We start from the raw sequence: 22713 nt of genomic DNA, 5'->3' as shown, positions 1-22713 counted from the left end.
ACGCTGAGCAGGAGAATCCAGGAAGTCAGGGACATTCTGAGGTGCTCTACAGACAGGATGAGTTGCCTCGTATTCATATGCTCCCTTTGCCCTGTGCTACAATCTTCTGCGGCCTACATGTAGACTGTTCTTGGAGTTCCCAGCTCAAGCTACCCTGGGGAAGATCTTCCTTAAGTCAAGAGCTATTTATTGCAGGATGGGAGACTATTTCTACAGTTATACACACATGCCCTTTGTATGCAATTACTGAGTCAGTCTTGCCTCTCAAATTTTGCTAGTAGTTTAGAGCCAGGCATCCTGGCACCAGTGACCCAGGGTGCACCCATGGAGAAGAATGGCTTGAAGGAGCTCAGTTCCTGGGACTGAGACAGTGTAACAATAAGACATTTGAAATTCTCAGAAAAACCTGACCCTAAGCAAGATGTCCTAGTGGATGATGCCTATTCTTGGCCTCTTTCCCCTTCCCTTTGTGTATCCTCTGACTTCTTCAGAGGTGCTCCTTTCTTCTCCTATTCCTCCTTCAGGTCCTGATACCTCCCCAGGCCCTTCCTTGTCACTCTTCACCAAAAGTGGTTAAAGGAAAATACTCAGCATCCCTTATTATTCACTGCCTGATTTAATTTCATATGCATTTACTCTAGCCTTTCTATTAGTGGATGGGTGGTAAAGGTTTTCAGTCAGGGATCATCAGGTAGGATAGGTATGAGGTAGAGAGGAGGCCTCTGGACTGTGACCAAAGGAGGTAGACCAACTGGCCAGTCCTGCCTGGAGACCTGTAGCAGTTTCCACCCTTGTTTTCCAGCCCAGCATCCATCTCCCTCAGATGTACTCAGCCTTCATCTGGGAGGAGGCCCTGATGGAGTTTCCTTCCAGAGGGCCATCTTGTGTTTGAAAGCCCAGGAGCTCTTTAAACAAAGCTGCCTGGTGCTTCCTGGTGCCCAGGTGAGAGAAGGAAGTTGACAGGAGTACAGGGACGGGCAGGGATCTTGCAGAGAAGTCCTGGGCAGGCTCCATAGCTGCCTGTGAGCAAGTGGCCTTCCTCACCTCCTACCTCTCCCATGTCTTGGTGGGATGCAACAGGGGCTGACCTACTGGAAAAGAACCTTGTTGAGATCCAGAACCTGCGCCAGCGCCTGGAGGAGTCTGTCTACATCAACGACCGCCTGCAGGAGAGGCTGGGACACGTGCTCAGCAGTGCCGACCGAGAAAAAAGTAGGAAAGGCCAAAACTGGTTCCGTCCACATCTAGAGTCTCACAAGGGCATTTAGGTTTGCAGTTAAAAAGCACATCAGTGTGCTGTACCCTAGTCTTCCTCACAGTCCACCAGAGAGGGAAGCAGGGCAGGCGCCATTGTCCCTACTCTATAAATGAAGACACTGTCTTGCCCGAGGCAGGGCTGTGTCTCACGCCCAGCACTGTCTGACATGATGCCCATTCTTGTGACTCCCTGTACATCCTTGTGCCACACCTGGCTTCTGGCCTGACTGGCAAGTGGTGGAACCAAGACTTGCCATGATGCCCACTTCAGCCGAGGATGGACCACATCCCACCTTCACGCCACCACCACAGGCTCTGGGTACCACCTGCCACTTCCCATATGCAAATGGCCCATGTTCCTGTGCTTTCCACATGATGCTCTCACTTGGAGACTGGTACTTCCACATCCCTTCTCCCTTGCCAAGCTCAGAAGAATGGCGACCAGGGCCCCTACAACCTCACAGCGGCAGCTGAGTGGTGGGCAAGTCCGTCCCGCAACTGCAGCCACTGTGCGTGAGTGTTTGGTCCAGCGTGGTGTGACTCAGCCACATCACAACCGTTTCCCAGTTCAGGCAGCCCCCAGGTTTTCTGCATGGCTGAGCCTGAAACTTTGGTGTATACAGGAAAGTACATCTTTGAGAGCATCTGTTTCCCAGATGTATGACTTTTTTTTTGTTTTTTGTTTTTTTACTCCCTGTGACAGTATCCACCTCTGGCTTCCATGGGTAGAACCCAGAGTCTGTGCCTCAGCTCTGCAACTAGAAAAGGGCCTTTGGGAAAGCAAACTGGAGCCTTCAGGCTGACAGAGGGCAAACCCCAAACTTGATCACTTTCATGTTGCACCTTTCCACAGCAGTACCCAGTTGCAGAAGCAAGCAGAAGAGGCTGGAGAGTAAAAAAATTGCCCAGCCCCACACGGGCCAAAATTGTAAGTTATTTTCAATTTGGATAAGGCTGCTTCTTATAAGGGCCTGTCTACACATTCCTGGACTCTAAACTCTAGGAGTCACTAGCTCTGGGAAATTCACATTTCATGTATTTGTCCCTTGCTCTGTGCAGATAACCAGGGAGTCACTGGCTGCGAACTGGATACCAGCTTGGTGTCTCCCTCCCTCCCTTTCCATTTCCAGCTGAGTGTGAATAAGGAAGGAAAGGGATGTCAGTTTCTGTTTGGAGCAGTCAGTGTAGAGAGTTCCCTGAGCCCTTCCTTTGCAGCTCTGTCTCTCCTTCCGTAGGCAGTGCCCAGTCAGCTCCAGAGGTCTCCCCGGCCACCCCTCACACATGCGCTCAGAGTCACTCTTGCTGCTGTGCTCAGGACACCTTGTGACATGATGTCTGGAGGATCCGGAAGAACGTTCTCCAGAACTTTCCCAGCCCTGTCAACAGCATTCTTGGGTGTGAACTTGGAGGCATCGACATTACCTTTAAATGAATGGATCAAATTAATAAATTCTTATTTAAAAATTATTGTTTACATATATTTATTGAATTCCTATAAAGAGTAAAATTTGTGAGGAAAGAATAAAACCCATAATGGCCAGAAGTTCATAGAAAAGGTTAAAGAAAAAATGAGATGTCGCTATTAGTTACTTAATTTTTTTGCAGAGCACTTCTTTATTATGACAATATATAAAACAAATATAACTTTAAATGTTTATAACTACAACTGTACATTACTAGGACTGCTAGTATTGTTCAGCTTGCTCAAATTTAGGGGAATAGCTTATATGTAATTCTTGAAATTCACTGACCATCATAAAAATGTGGGATTGAAATGCATGTATACATTTTTCATGTATATAAATTTCACTCTCCTGACTTTATTCCCAGTCTCATCATTTTCACACATCTTTGGGGAGTTAACCAAACTCAAGGCCTTTTGTTCCTAAGAGAACTGGCAAGGTTATGTTTGCCAATGGCAACATCCTTAAAAGTTAATAATAATCACTGATCACCCATAGATTTTTTACCTCATTCCTTCTTTCTTTAGGGCAAACGAGCTTTTACCTGGGCATTCAGTCCAACGCCTAAAGACTGAATATCCTTCAAACACCTCCCTGAAAAGCACTGTAGGGGCACGTGGGTGGCTCAGTTGGTTGAGCATCTGACTTCAGCTCAGGTCATGATCTCATGGGTTGGTGAGTTCAAGCCCCACATCACTTCGGATCCTCTGTCCCCCCCCCCCCAACCTCCTCTCCCATGCTCACGTTCTCTCTCTCAAAAATAAACATTTTAAAAAATAAAAACAAAAAAATTAAAGCACTTTAGCCATTTCCTTTTTTTTTTTTACTTTATTTTTTAAATTTACATCCAGGTTAGCATATAGTGCAACAATGATTTTAGGAGTAGATTCCTTAGTGCCCCTTACCCATTTAGCCTATCCCCCCTCCCACAACCCCTCCAGTAACCCTCTGTCTGTTCTCTATATTTAAGAGTCTTTTATGTTTTGTCTCCCTCCCTGTTTTTATATTATTTTTGCTTCCCTTCCCTTATGTTCATCTGTTTTGTTTCTTAAAGTCCTCATATGAGTGAAGTCATATTTGTCTTTCTCTGACTAATTTCACTTAGCATAATACCCTCTAGCTCCATCCACATAGTTGCAAATGGCAAAATTTCATTCTTTTTGATTGCCAAGTAGTAATACTCCATTGTATATATGTACCACATCTTTTTTGTCCATTCATCCATCGATGGACATTTGGGCTCTTTCCATACTTTGCCTATTGTCAATAGTGCTGCTATGAACATTGGGGTGCATGTGCATGTGCATGTGCCCCTCCGAAACAACACCTGTATCCCTTGGATAAATGCCTAATAGTGCAATTGCTGGGTTGTAGGGTAGTTCTATTTTTAGCTTTTTGAGGAACCTCCATACTGTTTTCCAGAGTGGCTGCACCAGTTTGCATTCCCACCAGCAGTGCAAAAGAGATCCTCTTTCTCCGCATCCTCGCCAACATCTGTTGTTGCCTGAGTTGTTAATGTTAGCCATGCTGATAGGTGTGAGGTGATATCTCATGGTTTTGATTTGTATTTCCCTGATGATGAGTGATGTTGAGCATTTTTTCATGTGTTGGTTGGCCATCTGGACGTCTTCTTTGGAGACATGTCTATTCATGTCTTTTGCCCGTTTCTTCACTGGATTATTTGGTTTTTGGGTGTTGCATCTGATAGTTCTTTGGATAGTAAACCCTTTATCTGGTATGTCATTTGCAGATATCTTCTCCCATTCTGTCAGTTGCCTTTTAGTTTTGCTGATTGTTTACATTGCTGTGCAGAAGATTTTTATTTTGATGAGGTCCCACTAGTTCATTTTTGCTTTTGTTTCCCTTGCCTCTGGAGGTGTATTGAATAAGAAGTTGCTGCAGCCAAGGTCAAAGAGGTGTTTGCCTGCTTTCTCCTCTAGGATTTTGATGGCTTTCTGTCTTATGTTTAGGTCTTTCATCCATCTTGAGTTTATTTTTGTGTATGGTATAAAAAAGGGGTCCAGGTTCATTCTTCTGCATGTCGCTGTCCAGTTTTCCCAGCACCACTTGCTGAAGAGACTGTCTTTATTCCATTGGATATTCTTTCCTGCTTTGTCAAAGATTAGTTGGCCGTTTGTGGGTCCATTTCTGGGTTCTCTATTTTTTTCCATTGATCTGAGTGTGTTTTTGTGCCATAGCCATTTCCATTTTTATAGTATGGTGAGGATTGTACCCCTCAACCTGAAAGTCTTTAACCTTGAAGTCATCAATTGTCTCAACTTTTCAAAGGATCTTAAGCTTCGGGAAAGGCCTTGGTTCTCACTGAAGCTGCATTTTCAGCAGCTCAACATGACTCAGGTAAATATGTGCATCTCCCAAAGTATGTATGAAGTCACTGGGCTTCAGGCCTGTGGTGTGTACCATCCTGTAGGTGAGCAGGGCATAGCTGGTGACATTGGAGGGCACAACCAGGCCCATGTCTCCTGAGCTCCGGTATAGCTGGCAGGACAGCTCACCATTTTCCAGGTAGAACTGGCAAAGGGAATGGCAGAGAGGAGCCATTAAAGGAAGATCTTTTGGATTCCACCCACACAGGATGATTCTTCTGTCATCACAGTTGGTTTTGATTGTGTCAATCACCTTTTGCAGTTGGTCTACTCCTTGACCAGAATAATCTGAATTCTTATCTTTGTATTTTCCATTGAAAATTATAAACTGGGCCTAAGTCCCCTTCTTCTCTGTTGCAGAATACCGGCTGTCCAAGAGGTCTCAGGACCCATTTGAGTCCCAGATTTTCACTCCCTTGGAAGACAATTCCCAAGCGTTTGTGGATCCCTTGATAAACCACAGCAACTCCTCCAAAACACCCTTCTAGAATACAGGTTTGGTTGTCAGCAGAGGAAATTCATCCCATGGGCTGGAGTGCACCTGCATACCCAGCACCAGCAGCATGCTGATACCTGTGTGGTCATCCTTCTGGAGCCCACAGTGCAGGGTGTGCTCCGTCTGCCCCAAGTACCGCAGCACCCTGTTTGGTGGTGGCCAGAGATCCTGCCCCACTTCCACACAGGCGGGCTGAGACCTTGAGCGCTGCAGGTGGGAGCTGGGGGCCAGTGTGGTGCTGGCACAGCTGCAGGGCCCGGATGGGACCCCAGCGGGGGGCGGTGAGCAAGGTGGTACGGGCCCTTCCACACCTCTTTTCCCACTGTGTCTGCGGTGACCTCTCTTAGCTATTTCTGTTTCAGACAACTAGACTGCAAAGGCTCAGGGAGTGTTAGAGCTATTGAGAGTGGGACTGTGGGACTCCTTGACCCCATCACTGTGCTTAGAAAGAACAGAAAAACTATCACGCATCAAAAGGTAGTAGGATAAAATTTGAAAGTGTTAATGGAGACCATTTGCCAGACCCAGGTGAACTCATTCAAAGTCATGAAGATCACAAGAGTTGCCTCAAGCCTGGAGAATAGCAATTGTCAAATTTTCAGAATGATGGAAATAATATATTTTAATATCTATAGAAGAGTGAGTTTTGGGGGCGCCTGGGTGGCTCAGTCGGTTAAGCGTCCGACTTCGGCTCAGGTCATGATCTCACGGTCCGTGGTTTCGAGCCCCGCGTCGGGCTCTGTGCTGACAGCTCAGAGTCTGGAGCCTGTTTCAGATTCTGTGTCTCCCTCTCTCTCTGCCCCTCCCCTGGTCATACTCTGTCTCCCTCTGTTTCTCAAAAATAAATAAATATTAAAAAAAAAAAAAAGAGTGAGTTTTGTTTTGATCTTTTGCAAACCAGGAACAAATTGATATTAACTCGATGGTATGTGAGCACATAGAAAGGATGGTCACTGATAACACAAATGGGTTCACCAAGGTAAGCCACGTGACTAAATTAGCAAGTCAGAAGAATTGGCCTCAGAGAGCTGAGCCAGGGAGAAAAATTAAGCCCATGTGCTCTACAATGGTCATGGCCTAACTTGATTTTATTATTTTTTAATGCTTGTTTATTTTTGAGAGAGAGAGCATGGGATGGGGTGCAGAGAGAGGAAGAGAGAGGATCCCAAGCAGGCTCCACACTGTCAGTGCAGAGCCTGATATGGGGCTCGATCTCATGAACTAAATTTAACATTTGATTATTCACATGACCTGAGCCAAAATCAAGAGTCAGAGGCTTAACCGACTGAGCCAGCCAGGCACCCCAAGGATACTACCTTTATCAGGAGTTTATCACAAGGGCACCCGCACTACTTCAGCAGCTCCCTGCAACCCTCACCAATCTCCTACAAATGTACCTGGCACATCCCCTGATGCCTGCATACTAAATTCACTTTCCTGGAACTCAGCTTTCACTCTTATTTCACTGAACCCAGATAAGTGCAAGGTGACTAGGGGCCATTATATGTCCCTAGTGAGCAGCTCCACCTCAGATACCAATAGTGATCCTCCTCCACCTTTGCCTTAGATCTTTTTTTTAAGTTTATTAATTTTGAGAGAGCAAGAGCGAATAGGGGAGGGGCAAAGAGAGAGGGAGAGAAAGAATCCCAAGCAGGCTCCGTTCTGTCAGTGCAAAGCCCCACACAGAGCTTGAACCCACGAACCACGAGACCATGCCCTGAGCAGATGGGTCTGACACTTAACAAATAGCCACCCAGGCGCCCCCAGCTTTGCCTTAGATCTTAATGTCAGTGTGGGTGGTGACTGGGCTCACCTTCTTGCTGACAGCTCCCAAGTGCTAAGAAGCCAAATTCTCCTCTTCTTTATCCCCTTCCCAATCTGGGCTCATCAGAGCACTCCAAGGAATTCTGAGAAGGCTCTCAGATCCTCTCAATCCCAGCTTCAAAAGCTCAGACTGAAGGTAGAACAAAAGGAGTGACAGTAGTTTTCATAGAACCAGAAAGAGAAGCGACAGAAGAGCTTGCATTTCCAGGAAGATTGTCCTTTCAGATAAAGCCTCCAAATAAAGTGGCCCTCATTTCATGAGCTGCAAGTGACTAGGGCAAGACAAATGGTACCTACATTTAGAGACTCCAGTATACCTGATCATAGGATACAATCCCAGTCCTCACTGGAGGGGTTATAGAATATAAAGACTGTACTCTGTATTACTTTCCTTAAAAAAATAACAAATCCTGACATCTTAAAAACATCTGGCCCCAAAGATTCAAATCAGATTTCATGGGTCTTCACTGTATTACTTATAGCTGCTTGTCCACCATCTGTGGTAGGGTCTGGATTGCCACTATTATTTTGTGTTTTGCTTGAGGCAAACAATGTGGGCTCTCAGGTATTTAAGCCATTCTCAAATTCTTCACCTCCTAACACCCTAATAATAAAATCTGTCTCATCTGGTGGTTGAAAGCATTGTGATAGTCTACAGAAAAATCACCAAATTAATAATGGCAATGCATCTCATACTTGAGATCTCTTGTGTTTGGCAGTGTTTTATAATTGCAAAATGCTTTTACATGCATTACTGTTCCATGTTTACATGCATTACTGTTACATGCATTTGCCTTCTCCAATCACTGCAGACTAAATCTTTACTTTCTCGGGAGGGATTTCTCAGACCTTATCCTCTCAGCTTTCCTTCTCAATCCAATCTCCCCTGTCTTCACAAGGATGTGGACATTGCCCTCAGCAACCCAATCTCCTTATGTGGTTAGCTTCTGTTTTGTTTTAATGGAGGGATGTTTGGTTAGGTCTTCCCCTCTCCAGTCTTCTCTCTTTCTCTCCTGCAGTGTGAGCCAGCCCTTTGTCTTAGTTACTGTTGGGCACGCTCACCTACCATCAAGGCGTGAGCAAGAAACCAAGCCATACTTATCAGAAAAAGGATCATTTTAATCAAGATGCTGTTGACAAGATGGCTTTTCTCACGAGGTCAGCCCAGGGCACAGAGGTGATCACATCTGTGGCTCTTGGGTCCACTTCTTCCTTATTGCCACATGGAGCTCAAAGTGGAGGTTGAGCAAAAGAAATTGGAGTGACAGTAGCTTTCATATTAATGAAACCTTCCGGTTGGAAGGAGACACAACAGTTTTACCATTATTCTTTTTTCTATCCCACATATTTGTCAGTCACTAATGCTTTTGTGAGGTCTTACTTCAGGGTTTGGCCATGAGGATTTGCCTTGCAGACCTTCTTAATACATGGAGCTTAATTGACCAAGGGCCCCCGTTGCTAGGCTTTAAAATGGTCTCTGAGACCACACCTCCCATGCACTGTTCCCTGCCAATAGCTGGGCGCAGTGGGGATGCTAAGACAGCCCCATTCCTTGGGCAACACAGGACTCTTTGTTGGCTGACTTTGGCTCATTGACTCCGTGATGAATTTATAAATCGTGGCTGAGTCTTGGGCCCCTCCCCCCAGCCTTCTCTCCTTTTCTCTTGTATTCAGATTTGCTTTGTGGCCTAAAGGCCTTGCCATCCTCCCTGAGTATGTTCCTATTTTCTTTCACACAGGTGTTTTCCCTAATAAAGCCCTTGCACATTTAATCCTAGTCAGCATTTGCTTCCTGGAGAATCTAGAATAGGCAGAGCTGGCATCCTGTCAGCCTCTTCCATCTCTGTGTGCTGTGTGCACTTTGAGCTCTGTTTTGTTTCAGATGTAACTGTACTGTTACTTATCTCTCCTCACCCTGCCTCGGAGCCACAGGAGAGTCTGTTATTAATAGCACATTTATTATGCCCATAAACACGTAAGATGCTGTGTTGATCACCCTTTATTAGCTTATAGTCACCAGGCATACACCCGTGAGCACAGGACATTCAGAGAGAGAACAAAACCAGTAAATCAGAACAAAGTGAAGGTATTTCCATCCTTATGAGTCACACAAATGGGAAGGTTTACAGGTTTGGCAGCCATTTGGTTTCCAGACTGAGTGGGGATAAGACTAACAGTTGCCACTGTTCTAATCAATCTTAGTGATTGAGTGAAATCAGGCTCTGAATGCTGGACAGGGAGAGCCACTGAAGTGTCATGGATGAGTAAAGGAGAGCCTCTGCCTTCAAGAAGTCCTCACGCCAGTGGTAACATGACTTCAAAAACCAAAGAAGCACTGTAAGCATAGTGACAAAAATTGTCTAGGGTATAGTGAGGGCACAAAGGCAGATGGGGTTATTTCTTAGGAAAATAGGAAATATTTCAGAAAGGGGCTAAGTTTGAAAGCTGCAGTTTCTTTTGACAGGTTCCATATTGGTGCCACAGTTTATTCGCCATGGTTGAAGCATGAGGTGCAATGTGTTGATGGGCAAAGGGAGAGCCATTGCAAACTATAAGGACTTTGCGCTTGAGAACTCTGTGCAATGGAAAGCTTAAAGGTGCAGGGTGGGAAGAAGTGAGACAGTCGCCTGGGACTGGGACAACTCTGAGGCACAACAAATTCCAGAGTTCTCCTGAGTATCACACCAACCTACTGTCAATGAGACTGACTGAAATCTTTCTTGGTTTCCTCCCTTTGCTTTCCTCCTTCCCTCACTCTATTCCAGATGCTCAGGGAGGACTGTCTTAATAAATCACGTGCATGTAAATCCTCACCTCAGGGTCTGCTTTTACTAAACCTGCCCTCAGACACCCCCAATTCCTGACATGTTCATCTGATTCACAAGTGCTCTAACTGAAAGTAAGAGCCCCCATATCTAGGCCTAAAGAGGAACTGTTGGTCAGAGTTCATGGCAATCCTGACCTGGAGTTAGGTTTCTCCTTAGCATTAGGTTCTAGACCTGTGCTGTCGTAGGTCTTCCACGTGCTCCATAGCTGCATCTAATGGCCTCGTTGGAAGCTGTTGTCACCTGGAGGACTTGAGAGTGTGTACTGGAGGGAAGTCAGTCCAGAAATAGATGGAGAGGGCAGGGTTTCAAGACCTGGAGCATCAGATGTCTTAAGTGTCCTTACCTCTGATAGTCTGTCCCTCTTTCCCAGGGAGAGCCAATGAGGGCTTTAACTCTGGGGCTTCAGGGAGAATTATATACACAGGAGAGTTCCCTCCAAGAATGATGGGCAACTGAAGACCAATATTCAAGAGGAGAGCCTCAAGAGGTTCATTCTCAACCACCCAGTGCCAAGAAAATGGAAAAGGGAAGAGGTGGGCTTCCAACACTCCACCTGAGCTCCTATAGGTTCAGCAACTTTTGAGGTCAGAGGGGGCAATGACAGGGAGAAAACTATCTCAGGTGTGCCCGAACCGCCTGTTAAGATGGGTAATTGTGGGTTCAGGGAGAGGAGAGCAATGGAGGAAATAAGAAACAACAGAAGAATGAATGAATGAATGAATGAGAATTGCTTTGGAAAACACATTCCATATCAAATTTGGGACCAGACTGCAATTCTGCTTAGTTGTACTATTACAATGACCAGGTCACACGCTATTTTGAAGAAGTCAAGGATTGAGACCAGTCCACCATCATCACATCAGCCTACTCCCCACCCGCTACATATCCAGGGAACCACAAAGTATTTATTGCTTTCCAACCTGCTTCTTTAGCTTGTCATAACACTTTTGAAATCCATCCATGTTGTTGAACTATCAGTTAGTAGTTCCTTTTTTATGGTTGAGTACTGTTCTATTATATGAACATCCCACAATTTGCTCATACTCCGGTTTGTGTCCTTCCACTGTCCATCTCTACCCCCACCTGTCCCCCTCTTTGTCTCCTTACTGCTTGCTCTGTGTACCCTCCTACTGTCATTCTTTTGTACTTTGCCTTTGTTATGTCAAGTTTTCAATACAGCAAAATGCAACTCACTTGAATCTTGAAGGCGTGAAAGAGGACTTAGGTATGATTTAGCTTTGGATAAAGGAAGTCCATGGGCCAGTTTTATAAACATGCACAGAGATGCAGGAAGGTGAAACAAGAATTGTTAAGACAGCCATGGCCCTAAGGGAGAGAATAATTTGTTGTCAGAGGCAGAGCATTATCTTCGTGCTATCGCGGGAAAGACAGAAGGCAAAGCCAAGGAAAGGGTGAGGTTAAGGAATTTGTGTTCTCAATCTTGGCTGCAACTTATATTCACCTGAGGGGTTTTAAAAATGGATATCAAAACTTATCATTAGAAATTCAGATTTATTTGATCTGGGATGGGGCTTGGCATAGACTTCTAAATTCTCCACAGATGCTTTTAACAAACAGCCAGGAATAAGACTTGCTTAGCATTGCAGATAAGCCAGCTACAAACCGCTCCGCAGTGTGCATCTCATTCACAGCAGAGACTGAAAATCAGGCCCTTTATGCAGTTTGCATTCGCCTCTCAGGGGTGATGGTGAGAGAGCCTGGAACAAGGATCAGTGGAAAAGCAACAGATGAACCATGTCAATAGTGTTTCCTGTACAGATATCCTTCTTCTAGAAGCATGCTCCTTACATTTGCTTGACCACAACTCACAATAAGAAACACATATTACACTGTGATTCAGTTCATACATGTAAATAGTTAAAATTTTGCAAAATTATATTTACCCTTACCATGTGCAATGAACTTTCATAATTTTGTACTAAGTTGATTTCCTAATCCACCCATGAATTGAGAACATAGCTTGAAAAACATGGATTTAAAATGTTTTCTTAAAAGAAAGAAAGAAAGAAAGAAAGAAAGAAAGAAAGTTTTATTTAGGCATATTTTAAAAGAGAACTATGAGGACTTACTTGCCTCAACAATTCTCTAAATAGGAATTGAAACATATGAAAGCATTTTTATCTCTATGCTGTCCTTTATCATGCCATAAGAAACTTAAGAAGAAACCACTGTCTGATGAATAATCCAGAGGATGACAGGAGAGAGAGATGGCTTAAAATGCAACAGCTGAAGTTTTTCATGCTATTCTTAGAATGTTCCTACAGTGTAATGAGATATAAAGTCCCGTTGGAGAATATTGATCTCTGGGTAAAAATTTGGTAGACATGGTTTAGGCTAATCCTTTTGCCAATTCTTTTTTGCTTTCTCTGATGATTCCTTTCTCTCCTGAACCTCTCCAAAAGAACACAAGACTTCTGTGAAGGCTTACTCCTTGTCCCCACAAAGGTGACCCAGTGCCTCTCATGACTGTTGGCTCCTTCCAGACTGGAGCCTTTCATGTCTCTTCTACCAGACTCTCGTTTCTCACCAAATGGTTGTGTGTCCTTAGCTACTCCCTCAGCCTCCTCAAACCACTGTCCCCTAATCTGTGGATGATGGAACTGGACTTATTTGATCTCTAAAGGCCAACTAAGCGTTTACATTCTTGGGCTCTTTTTTGACTCCTTTCCCTTCTCTTTAAATAGAAAGGAAAATCTAATGAAGAGGTGTGTTCTCTGTAAAATGTAACAGGCTGTTTGTAAATGTGCATATTCAAGATTAAGCACCTCTCTTCCTCCTGCAAAAGGGAGAAGGCCATCACTTTCTTTAGAAAAGAAGGATCTGGAGGGAAACCTGGGTGGCTCAGTCGGTTAAGCGTCTGACTCTTGATTTCGGCTCAGGTCATGATCTCAGGGTCGTGGGATCGAGCCCCACATTGGGTTCGGTGCTGAATGTGGAGCCTGTTTAGGATTCTCTGTCTCCTTCTGCCCCTCTACTCCTCCCCCACTCTCTAAAGTTAAAAAATGTAAAATAAAAAAAGGGTCTGGAGAGCAAACTGGCAGCTGAGGAAAGAGTGGTAGGGATTTGGCTACCCAGTGTGCAGAAGCTGTGAGCAGGATATCACCAACTCCTGGCAGTGAACATGGAGTCCTGCATCACAGGAGGGAACTTATCCTCGAATTTACCAGTAATGCTTTCCCCTTCCAGGCTGCTGCTCACCACTCAGCGTGTTTTCTACAGCCTCTCACTGTGTTCTTGGTCTTGGTCTTTAGGACTGCATGGCTCTCACTCCAGCCATCAGTAGGATAAAGACTAAAAGACTCTCATTGAGGTTTCTTCCATTTTCTGTCTGCAGATCAAACCTCAGTGGATGCTGCCAGATACTCTAGTCCTGTGAACTGAGACTTCCGGAAGCCAGGCAACAAACAAACACAATCTTGCCCTCGAAAGCTTCAGGAAGTAGCAGCCTGGTTAGTCTCTCAACTCTGAGGGCTACCTGTCTCATGAGCAGAATCTGGGCCCTGTCTCTGCAAACCTACAGGGCGGCCCAGAAAAAGTCAGTTATGTCCTGTTGGGGTCTGTGGAAAGTTAGGAAGCCATTTCCACTTCTGGATTATCATTAGCCAATGCTAAGCAAAATGCACTCAGTCTGCATACATAATTTGTGATCCTGCTTTTTAATGAGGCTCAGGTAAACTTGCACTGGCTGTAGTACAAGCTTTTTACTTCAGCTCCTGTGCTCAAATAATCAACTCAAGGTAAAGAAAACCCTGCCCCTATGACAAATCAGGCAGCCCCTAAATGGGCCCACTGGATCCCCTCCAGTACTAGTATGAGAACACTATTGTGTGGTGTTGGAATGCTGGCTAGATGGTGGGAAAACTGGCACAGGGTCAGTGAACACTGCTTTTAGCCTTCACCTGACCCTGGGGCCGCTCATTTAGATCATTGTCAAGATGGGCTTTGTCTAGACCATCGTAGCCAAGGAAGACTTCAAAGAATGTAAGAGACATATCAAAATACCACAGAAGGGGCACCTGGGTGGCTCAGTCAGGTGAGCGTCTGACTTCAGCTCAGGTCATGATCTCGTGGTCTGTGGGTTCGAGCCCCACGTCAGGCTCTGTGCTGACAGCGCAGAGCCTGGAGCCTGTTTCAGATTCTGTCTCCCTCTCTCTCTGCCCCTCCCCCACTCATGCTCTCTCTCTCTCTCTCTCTGTCAAAAATAAATAAACATTAAAAAAAATACCACAGAAGACCTAGAAGGGGCCTCCAATGGAAAATCATACTATTTCATCAGATGACATTTAGTAGAATAGTCATTGTGGCACAGTGGGTTAAGGTCAAAAATTAGAAGCTACATGAGGGCCCATCAATAGGACAAAGGGGAAATAAGTCATGGCATATTCCAGCAGTGGGTCCTATAGAGCAATGACGAATGGATGGACCACGCTTGTCATCTGGAGCAGAGTGCTGAAGGTTATGCCTTTGAATGACTACAACCAACCTTGAAGATGGAGGAGGACAGGTCAGAGGAGGAAACAAGGAAAACCTTGGGCTGCTCTACCTGAGTCCTGACGACACCTGGAGCACAGGGACTTCCCAGAGGAGGAGTGCTAGAGAGAGATCGTTGGTCCATGGCAGGCCTGGGTCCCAACAGTGGACGTGGTAAAGGGGACAGGGCTGGTCATAAAATAGTTCCTTTAGTTTATCCTTGGAAATCCAAGATGAAGTCAGGGACACTTTGAGCACTTGGTGGTAGGAAATAAAGGAGTCACGTATGGACCCACTTAACAGCAGAGGAAGTTGAGACTACAAAGAAAATGGTGGCAGGGCTGAGAATAAATTGAGGCCTTCTGAACCCAGCTGAGAGGGGTGAGAGCTCACAGTCCCCAACAGGCAGCTCCATGGGTACAGCGAGAAGGCCAGTCCTGGAATCGGGCTGCAGGACAGTGAGACCGTGTAGGCAAACCAGGGAGGCTCTGTCTTCTCTGTTGTCCCTGTAGCCTGAGGGAGCACGAGTGGGGAAAGGAAGAAAGTAGAGTTGGACAGCAAAAGAGATGTATGTTTAGAAGCTGCCTGAAAACCATCCTGAAGGGAGTCACTTTGCTCCTCTGCACTTAGCTTCTAGACGCAGCTGCAGGCAAAGACGGAGGATGGCAGAACAGAGCCAAACCACAGTAGTTCGCAGGAGGCTGCACACAACAGACACAAGCAAGAAAGCGCCAGACCCAGGTCCTGGGCCTCCCGGATGGGGGAGCCATACCGCTCTTCTGATGGTCTCATGTGGACCTTGACAGCAGAAAATGCCATTTGGATCTGAAAAGAGGCGACACTGTATTTAAAAGCATCCCAACCCCTGCTCCAACTCCTTTCCTCTGTTTCTTTCTCTAACTCATCTTCTCTCACACTCCTGTTCTTTGCTCTCTTCTGCCCACCTTTTCCCTTTTTACCCTTTGCAGCTACAGTTTTAGGAGCATTTGCACACTGGACATGAAAATGGCTAGTTCTTCTTGTCTCTCTCTCTCTCTCCCTTTTTTTTTCTTTTTTTCTCCTTGTCTCTTCAATGAAATGCCAAAAGAAAGATGGAATCCTCAGAATCCTTGATGGGTTGGTTGGGAAGTGGAACTCCAAGGGGACCTGAGTGCCATCACAAGAGAGCTATTTCTCCGCAGAAGTTCCTATGTTAAAGGATGGGGGCTGGGAGGGAGTGGGAGTCTGACCAACCACTGCCCCAAAGCTGGGGCGTGAGCATTTACGGGCCAGCAGATGTAACATTAAGACCAAGCCCTTGTTGAATCTCAGAATTTGGCAGCCTAGATGGACACGCTCTCACCCATCACCAAAGAGGGCCTGCTGGCTTACCTTTCCAGCTTAGGGTCAATGCCCCAGCCCTGAGAGCTCAAGTCAAGGACAGTGATCCTGGAGCACTCACAGAAGCACCCAGACCCAGGGAGGGCACACAGGCATCCCCACTCGCCCAGTGCTGTATAATAGTCACTTCGAGACTGACCACACATGTAGCACTCTGGACTGTCAAAAATAGAACGTGGATTGTCATTGTTTGTTCTCCTGCAGAAATAGCATGGTTTTGTTCTCCCCCAGTGATAGCTATCTTGGAAAACCATGTGGTGGATGAGGTTTCTTGAGGATGCTCCTTTTCCTACGTAAGAAAGTAGGAGATAGCTAAACGATCCGATGGGAGGAGCTCAGGTGATCATTCTTCGAGTCGCACAGCTTTGGCCCAGGCATTGACTACTGAGATGAGCAGCTCTCTGGGAAACAGAAACCACGTGGAATGAATTCAACAGATATTGGAGGCTCAACATTCAAAAAGCCAACACCAAATTAACATAGCTAGAAAGAGCAGGAAATAGCTCCCATACCTAGGGCCGGAAAACCAGAAAGAATATATATAAAGGGATTGTAAAGTCTGGACGCTTGGAAGAGAGGCCCCGTGAAGCTGGAACCTGGAGCTGTGAGGTGAAGCTGCCGTCTAGCCATTGCTGTTACCTCAGGCAATCAGAGGGGACAAAGCCCCCAGAATCAGGACCCAAACCTTTGGGAGGAGGCTCAGTACCTGGCTGAGGCTGGCTCCTCAGGAATTCGAAGGAGGGACCCTGCAAAGCTTGCAGCTGAGGAGAAGGGGAAGTCCACCTTTGGTAGAACCTCCAGAGTCTAAACAAAACCCTTGCAGCGCTGAGATCCAGAGGGGACATCACCACACTGCTGCAAGAGCTCTGAAGAGGCACCCGTTTGCCGCCAGGACTCAGAACAGGAGGCACAGGGCTGCTGACGTGGATATCTCTGAAGGGGCACACTGAAAATCCTTCTGGGAATAGGAGGAAAACACTAGAATCTGGGGCCAACTGTAACTACTGGAAACAACTGCCAAGATGAAGCACTATTGCTGAAGTGATGTAGAAAAGGAACAGTGAGCAAACAGGAAGAAGCAAATCCTTCTCATTTTCCTACCTTCTAGTGTTCCCATTAGCAGACTCAAATGGGAGAGAGCTGGTTTGTAGGTACTCAGGAAATCAGTGTTTGAAGCTGACATACAGTAGCTTCAAATTCATTGTATGTTTATTTACTTTTGAGAGAGAGAGAGAGAAAGAGAGCATGTGAGCAGGGGAGGGGCAGAGAGAGGGAGACACAGAATCTGAAGCAGGCTCCAGTCTCCGAGTTGTCAGCACAGAGCCTGACACGGGGCTCAAACTTATGAATCCTGAGATCATGACCTGAGCTGAAGTCAGATGAGCCAACAGCCACCCAGGCGCCCCAACAGACAGTAGCTTCAAAACCAACACATCTCACATCCTCAACACAGGCTCTCTCCTTTCTTCCCAGAAGTCTTTTCTCTTCTCAAGATCCATAGCTAGCATCTGGTCCTCCCCTAAATTCCTGCATGAACATCACTTCTTATGTTTGAAAAGCTTTGTTTTAAGTCCTCCTCACTGAAGTTGGTTACCCTAACTAGGCCTACTTCTGCCCTTGTGAATAGGTCTCTCTGTTCCTTTTCCTCTGGTTTCAGCGACAATCTTGAGTGAGAGAGGGACTCAAAGGATGAACAGATGCCGATTCTAAAACACAGCCATTTGGGATGTGGCCTGGTCACTAATGGCTGTTGTTGCTAGGATAGGAGTAACTCCAGCATAAGTGACGAAGAGACAAAGTATCAGGGAGCCGGGCTCTGAGTCTCTCTGTCTAAATACCCTGGTAATGCAACCACCACCCACTGGCTCTGAGCCTTAAGCAAACTGACTCATAAAGTCACCTCATCATTAGGGGGATCAGCTGAGCTTAGAGCTGGCAATACTATTTGTAATCGAACATTAAATACAAATGTTAAAGGACCGTATGTGATTGCTGATCATCTACTATGCTACTTTTATAATCAAGAATTTCTAATATATTATCCAAAAAAAACCCCATTATTTGCCACTGGAAAAAAAAAATCAGACCTATATTCTTTCATCTTAAAATGGGAGAGTTTGTGAAAATGGTTTTGGTGTAATTCCGGTATTAATATTCTATCAGATTAAATATAAAGAATATTTTAAAAATCTGAATCTACTTTCAGTTGATAGAATTCAATAGCATGTATACAAAGAGTACTTAAAAAATTGGCAGTCATCATTAAAGGAAGACATTATCTTCTGGGCAGGGGATGTTCCTTAGTATTTAGAGGTAAGTAGTCTGGGTGCAATTTCCTGTGGCATCCTCAAAACCTGAACACCTGAGCAAATACATTATTTGGCCTCCGTAATCTTCAGCTTCTTTTCTGATAAACTAGATGCAATAATAACACTTCCTCAAAGTTAGTAGGAGGTTTAAATGAGTTAATGTTTAGGGGCACCTGGGTGGCTCAGTCGGTTGAGCATCTGACTTTGGCTCAGGTCATGATCTCATTGTTCACAAGTTCAAGCCCCCCACCAGGCTTGCTACTATCAGCTCAGATCCTCTATATTTCAGATCCTCTATCCTTCTCTCTCTCTCTCTGCCCCTCCCCTGCTCATACTCTCTCTCTCAAAAATGAATAAACATTTTTAAAAAAATGTCTTTTTCCAACACAATGGCAGGTCCCATTGTTACTGGAGAAGAGAGTTCAGAAATGTGTTTGAGACATTTCACAATGCAATAGCACGGCATAGCTAGATGTGGAGCAGGGTAGAGTAAGGCACAACTTTCAAAAGTGATTTTCCCTTGTCTTTCTGCCTTCGCTTTTTAAAAATCATTTTGCTGCACGTGTGGAGGCACTCAGGATCAAACATGTGGTACCAACAGTCTAGCAGCAGAGCCACAGAGACAGATGGTTACTCCAGGACATCCTCCTCAGTCTCAGGCTTCAACCTCAGTTAGAACAGAGAGACAAGGTGGGTCAGATAAGTCCTTCCCCTGCCACACTCGAGCATCCCTTGACAAGCTCAGTGGCAACATCACTAAACACCACTCACATGCGGAGCTTGGGTTACGCCCCAAATACCCAAGGGCCAGATTTTACCATGCTCTATAGAAAGGTAACATTCTTGGACCACATCCAGGGGCTTTGTGGCAACCTCCCTCCAGCAAATCAGTCAAGATTCCTCCTGAGCCCTGTCACGTTCGGTGTATTGGTGACCTGAATAAAAGAATAAAAGAATGTCATCAGATGTGCAGGTCATCATCAAAATGGGTGACCGCCACTATCTTAAAGGAGATTAATTGTAAAGTGACCTTAGGCAGCCAAATGAAATGTAAAACAAACAAGTATAAGAATAACATCCATGCAAACAAAAAAACAAAGCAAACACAAAAGCATCCCACAGGCAGAAGTGGTAGTGGGAAGTGAGACATTAGAAGGTCAAAACTGACCTCAATTTAAATGAAACATCAATATAGTCCACTGTGAGGAAAAGGACAATGGTATTGGAGTATATCAAGAAGAATATCAGAAGTCAGGGGGATAAAACCTTTTACTGGATTCATTAGTCATCATTAAGTAGAATATTACATTTATGTTTTAGTATTTTTTTGAAGAGTGTGAAAATTTAAAAACTGGAGAGGACTCAAAGAAGAAGAAGAAATATCTAAAACTCTAATTTTTTATCAGAGGAAAAAGCCATAAAATCTGTTTTGGTTAAGAGAATGAGGGATGACTTTATATCAGTCCTCGAAAATGGAGGGGAGGAGGTGAAAGATATTGTACTTGTATATAGAGGATTGAACAAGCAGTAGTATTGTAGATTTTTTAAGGTGGTTGGTTGGCAGTTTGGGCAGAAAGGTACCAGAAGACTGCAGATGGCTATTAAAATAAGCAAAGGCCAGAGTGTACACTTTTAGAGCCGTTGCATTGGGTGTTGGCTTGGCTAGACAGCCAAAGGAAAGAACCTCCCTGGATAGGAAGCTCTCCTTATATTCTACTTCTATGCTTGTAACGCCAATTAACTGGCAATTTTGTTGGAGCTTGGACTGCAAGCAGTGCCTCAGGCTCTAAGCTCTGGCTGTTGAGGCTCCTGCTCCGTAATCAAGCCCTCTTAATTGTCCTGGGTGCTAATGAAGCTTCTGACTACAGATAGGATTCTCCAGAGACTCTATCTCAACAGTAAATATCCTCCTCCCCACCCAATTAAAAACCCATTTGTTTCTATCTTCATTTAATCCATTTTTTCTTTGGTCTCACACTCCTCTGGATGGTCCTCATCCTCCTCTCACAGCATCCTCTGCATAGTTAGTTGATAAGTCCTCCCCATCTGAATAGATCTGACATTAACCATGCCATTGTTCTATCTCCCATGAGGGGTTGCTCTAACGATCTCATGCTCCTCTGGAATCCTCTTTTTTGACCTGACTTTTATCAATCATGATTTCTTTCAGCCCACCGAGGTGGCTTAGCAAAAAGCCTAGAACTATGGAGATCCAGACTAATCTCTGTTCTCTCTTTCACCAAGAGAAGACAATAACAGAAGACTTCATGAAGAAATGATCCATATGAGAGCTGAGATCACCTAACAGAGCAGAAGGAAAAAAAATGGAACAGAAGGAGCCAAAGACCCATACTAGGGAAGCAGTGTTTTCCTTTGTTTCCCAAATCAGGTGAAACGCTCTTTCCTACAAACAGGGACACTACCATTGAAAGACCACCATGAACAAAGGACTTGCCTGCTTCAGCTGAGTCACTCTTACTGCAGTTAGGGCTTTGGGGGTCATCACCTCAAGTTGTTTGCTTAATGGTGGGGTTTTTCCTTTGCATGAAAATCTGGGGAATTTGTCTCAAATGTGGTTTCTCAGGCTCTATACCCAGCTATTTTTTTTAATTCAAGTATAATTAAAGTACAGTATTATGTTAATTTCAGGTGTACGATATAATGATTCAACAATTCTATACATTTCTCAGTGCTTATCACGATAAGTGTACTCTCAATCCGCTTTACCTACTTGACCCATCCCCCCACCCACCATCCCTCTAGCAATTGCCAGTTTGTTCTCTATAGTTAAGAATCTGGGTTTTTGGGGGTGCCTGGGTGGTTCAGTCAGTTAAGCATCTGACTTTAGCTCAGGTCATGATCTCACAGTCTGTGAGTTCAAGCCCTGTGTCGGGCTCTGTGCTAACAGCTCAGAGCCTGGAGCCTGCTTCAGATTCTATGTCTCCTGCTCTCTCTGCCCCTCCGTGCTTGTGATCTATCTCTCTAAAAAATAAATAAAAAATTAAAGAATTTTTTTAAAAAAAGAGTCTTTCTTTTTCTGTTTGTTTTGTTTCCTAAATTCCACATATGAGTGAAATCATATGGTATTTGTCTTCCTCTGATTTATTGCACTTAGCATTATATCCTGTAGCTCCATCCCATGTTTTTGCAAATGGCAAGATTTTGTTCTTTTTAAGGCTGAGTAATATTCCATTGTATATATATATCCTATTTTTTTTTTTTTTTTTTTTGAGAGAGAGAGAGAGAAAGCGCAAGAGTCAGGGAGAGGAGTAGAGGCAGAGAATCCTAAGCAGGCTCCACATTCAGTGCTCAGCACAGAGCCACACACAGGGCTCAATCCCATGACCCTGGGATTATGACCTGAGCCGAAAGCAAGAGTCAAATGTTCAACCGATGAACCACCCAGGCACCCCTGTACCACATCTTCTTTCTCCATTCCTCTGTGGATGGACACTTGGGCTGCTTCCATAATTTGGCTATTATAAATAGTACTGCAATAAACATAAGGTGCGTATCTTTTCAAATCAGTGCTTTTGTTTTCTTTGAGTAAATACCCAGTAGTGGAATTATTAGATCATATCGGTAGTTCTATTTTTAAATTTTGAGGAATTTCCATGCTGTTTTCCACAGTAGCTGTACCAACTTACATTTCCATCACCACACACTAGGGTTCCTTTTTCTCCACATCCTCCCTCGCCAACGCTTGTTAGTTCTTGTGTTTTTCATTTTAGCCATTCTGATGAGTGTGAGGTGATATCTCATTTTGGTTTTGATTTGCATTTCCCTGATAGTGAATGATGTTGAGTATCTTTTCATGTGTCTGTTGGCCATTTGGAAAAATGACTATTCATATCCTCTGCCCATTTTTTAATTTGATTATATGGTTTTTTGGTGTTGAGTTGTATAAGTTCTTTATATATTATCAATATTAAGCTCCTTATTGGATACATAATTTGCAAAATATTTTCTCCCATTCAGTAGATTGTCATTTTGTTTTGTTGATGATTTCCTTCACTGAGTAAAAGCTTTTTATTTTGGTGTAGTCCCAATAGTTTAATTTTGCTTTTGTTTCCCTTGCTAAAGGAGACCTATCTAGAAAAATATTTCTACATCTGATGTCAAAGGGGTCACTGCCTATGTTTTCTTCTAGGAATTTTATGGTTTCAAGTCTCACACTTAGGCCTTTAATCCATTTTGAGTTTATTTTTGTACATGGTATAAGAAAGTGGTCCAGTTTCATTCTTTTGCATGTAACTGTCCAATTTTCCCAACACCATT

General features: G+C 44.5%; 1 protein-coding gene, 2 long non-coding RNA genes and 1 pseudogene across 12 annotated transcripts in view; 2 read left to right on the top strand and 2 right to left on the bottom strand.

The window, feature by feature from the left end:
- Window positions 1–2724, top strand: part of LOC102954674 (myomegalin) — a 48317-nt gene extending 45593 nt beyond the window's left edge. For 2 of the 5 annotated variants that reach the window (XM_042993979.1, XM_042993981.1), the window contains exons 7-9: window positions 1081–1212; window positions 2111–2185; window positions 2493–2724. In XM_042993979.1, coding sequence (XP_042849913.1) covers window positions 1081–1212; window positions 2111–2185; window positions 2493–2584 — 299 coding nt within the window. In that variant the 3' untranslated portion in view covers window positions 2585–2724. The remainder of the gene's footprint in view (window positions 1–1080; window positions 1213–2110; window positions 2186–2492) is intronic. The other 3 variants (XM_042993980.1, XM_042993982.1, XM_042993983.1) reach the window with 3 other exon arrangements.
- Window positions 2725–4898: 2174 nt separating this feature from the next.
- LOC102965522 lies at window positions 4899–8523 on the bottom strand (annotated as a pseudogene).
- A 3227-nt stretch (window positions 8524–11750) lies between these two features.
- On the bottom strand, window positions 11751–19454 carry LOC122240842. 4 transcript variants are annotated; one of them, XR_006220562.1, is made up of 4 exons: window positions 16833–17055; window positions 16118–16527; window positions 14820–15571; window positions 11751–11973 (listed from the first exon to the last, which is right to left on the bottom strand). It is a non-coding gene; the product is annotated as an uncharacterized LOC122240842 (long non-coding RNA). The 4 variants fall into 4 exon arrangements; XR_006220564.1 differs by lacking the exon at window positions 16833–17055 and adding an exon at window positions 19254–19454 and having other exon boundaries at window positions 14820–16527; XR_006220561.1 differs by having other exon boundaries at window positions 14820–16527; window positions 16833–17061.
- On the top strand, window positions 17175–21209 carry LOC122240844. Of its 3 annotated transcripts, none has more exons than XR_006220565.1 (3): window positions 17175–17273; window positions 19006–19125; window positions 20680–21209. It is a non-coding gene; the product is annotated as an uncharacterized LOC122240844 (long non-coding RNA). The 3 variants fall into 3 exon arrangements; XR_006220566.1 differs by having other exon boundaries at window positions 17175–17277; window positions 19014–19125; XR_006220567.1 differs by lacking the exon at window positions 17175–17273 and adding an exon at window positions 18251–18439 and having other exon boundaries at window positions 19014–19125.
- Window positions 21210–22713: the final 1504 nt, after the last annotated feature.

Source organism: Panthera tigris, chromosome C1, assembly GCF_018350195.1.
Source record: "Panthera tigris isolate Pti1 chromosome C1, P.tigris_Pti1_mat1.1, whole genome shotgun sequence".
NCBI classification, from domain to species: domain Eukaryota; kingdom Metazoa; phylum Chordata; class Mammalia; order Carnivora; family Felidae; genus Panthera; species Panthera tigris.
This window is presented reverse-complemented; position numbering and strand designations above follow the sequence as displayed.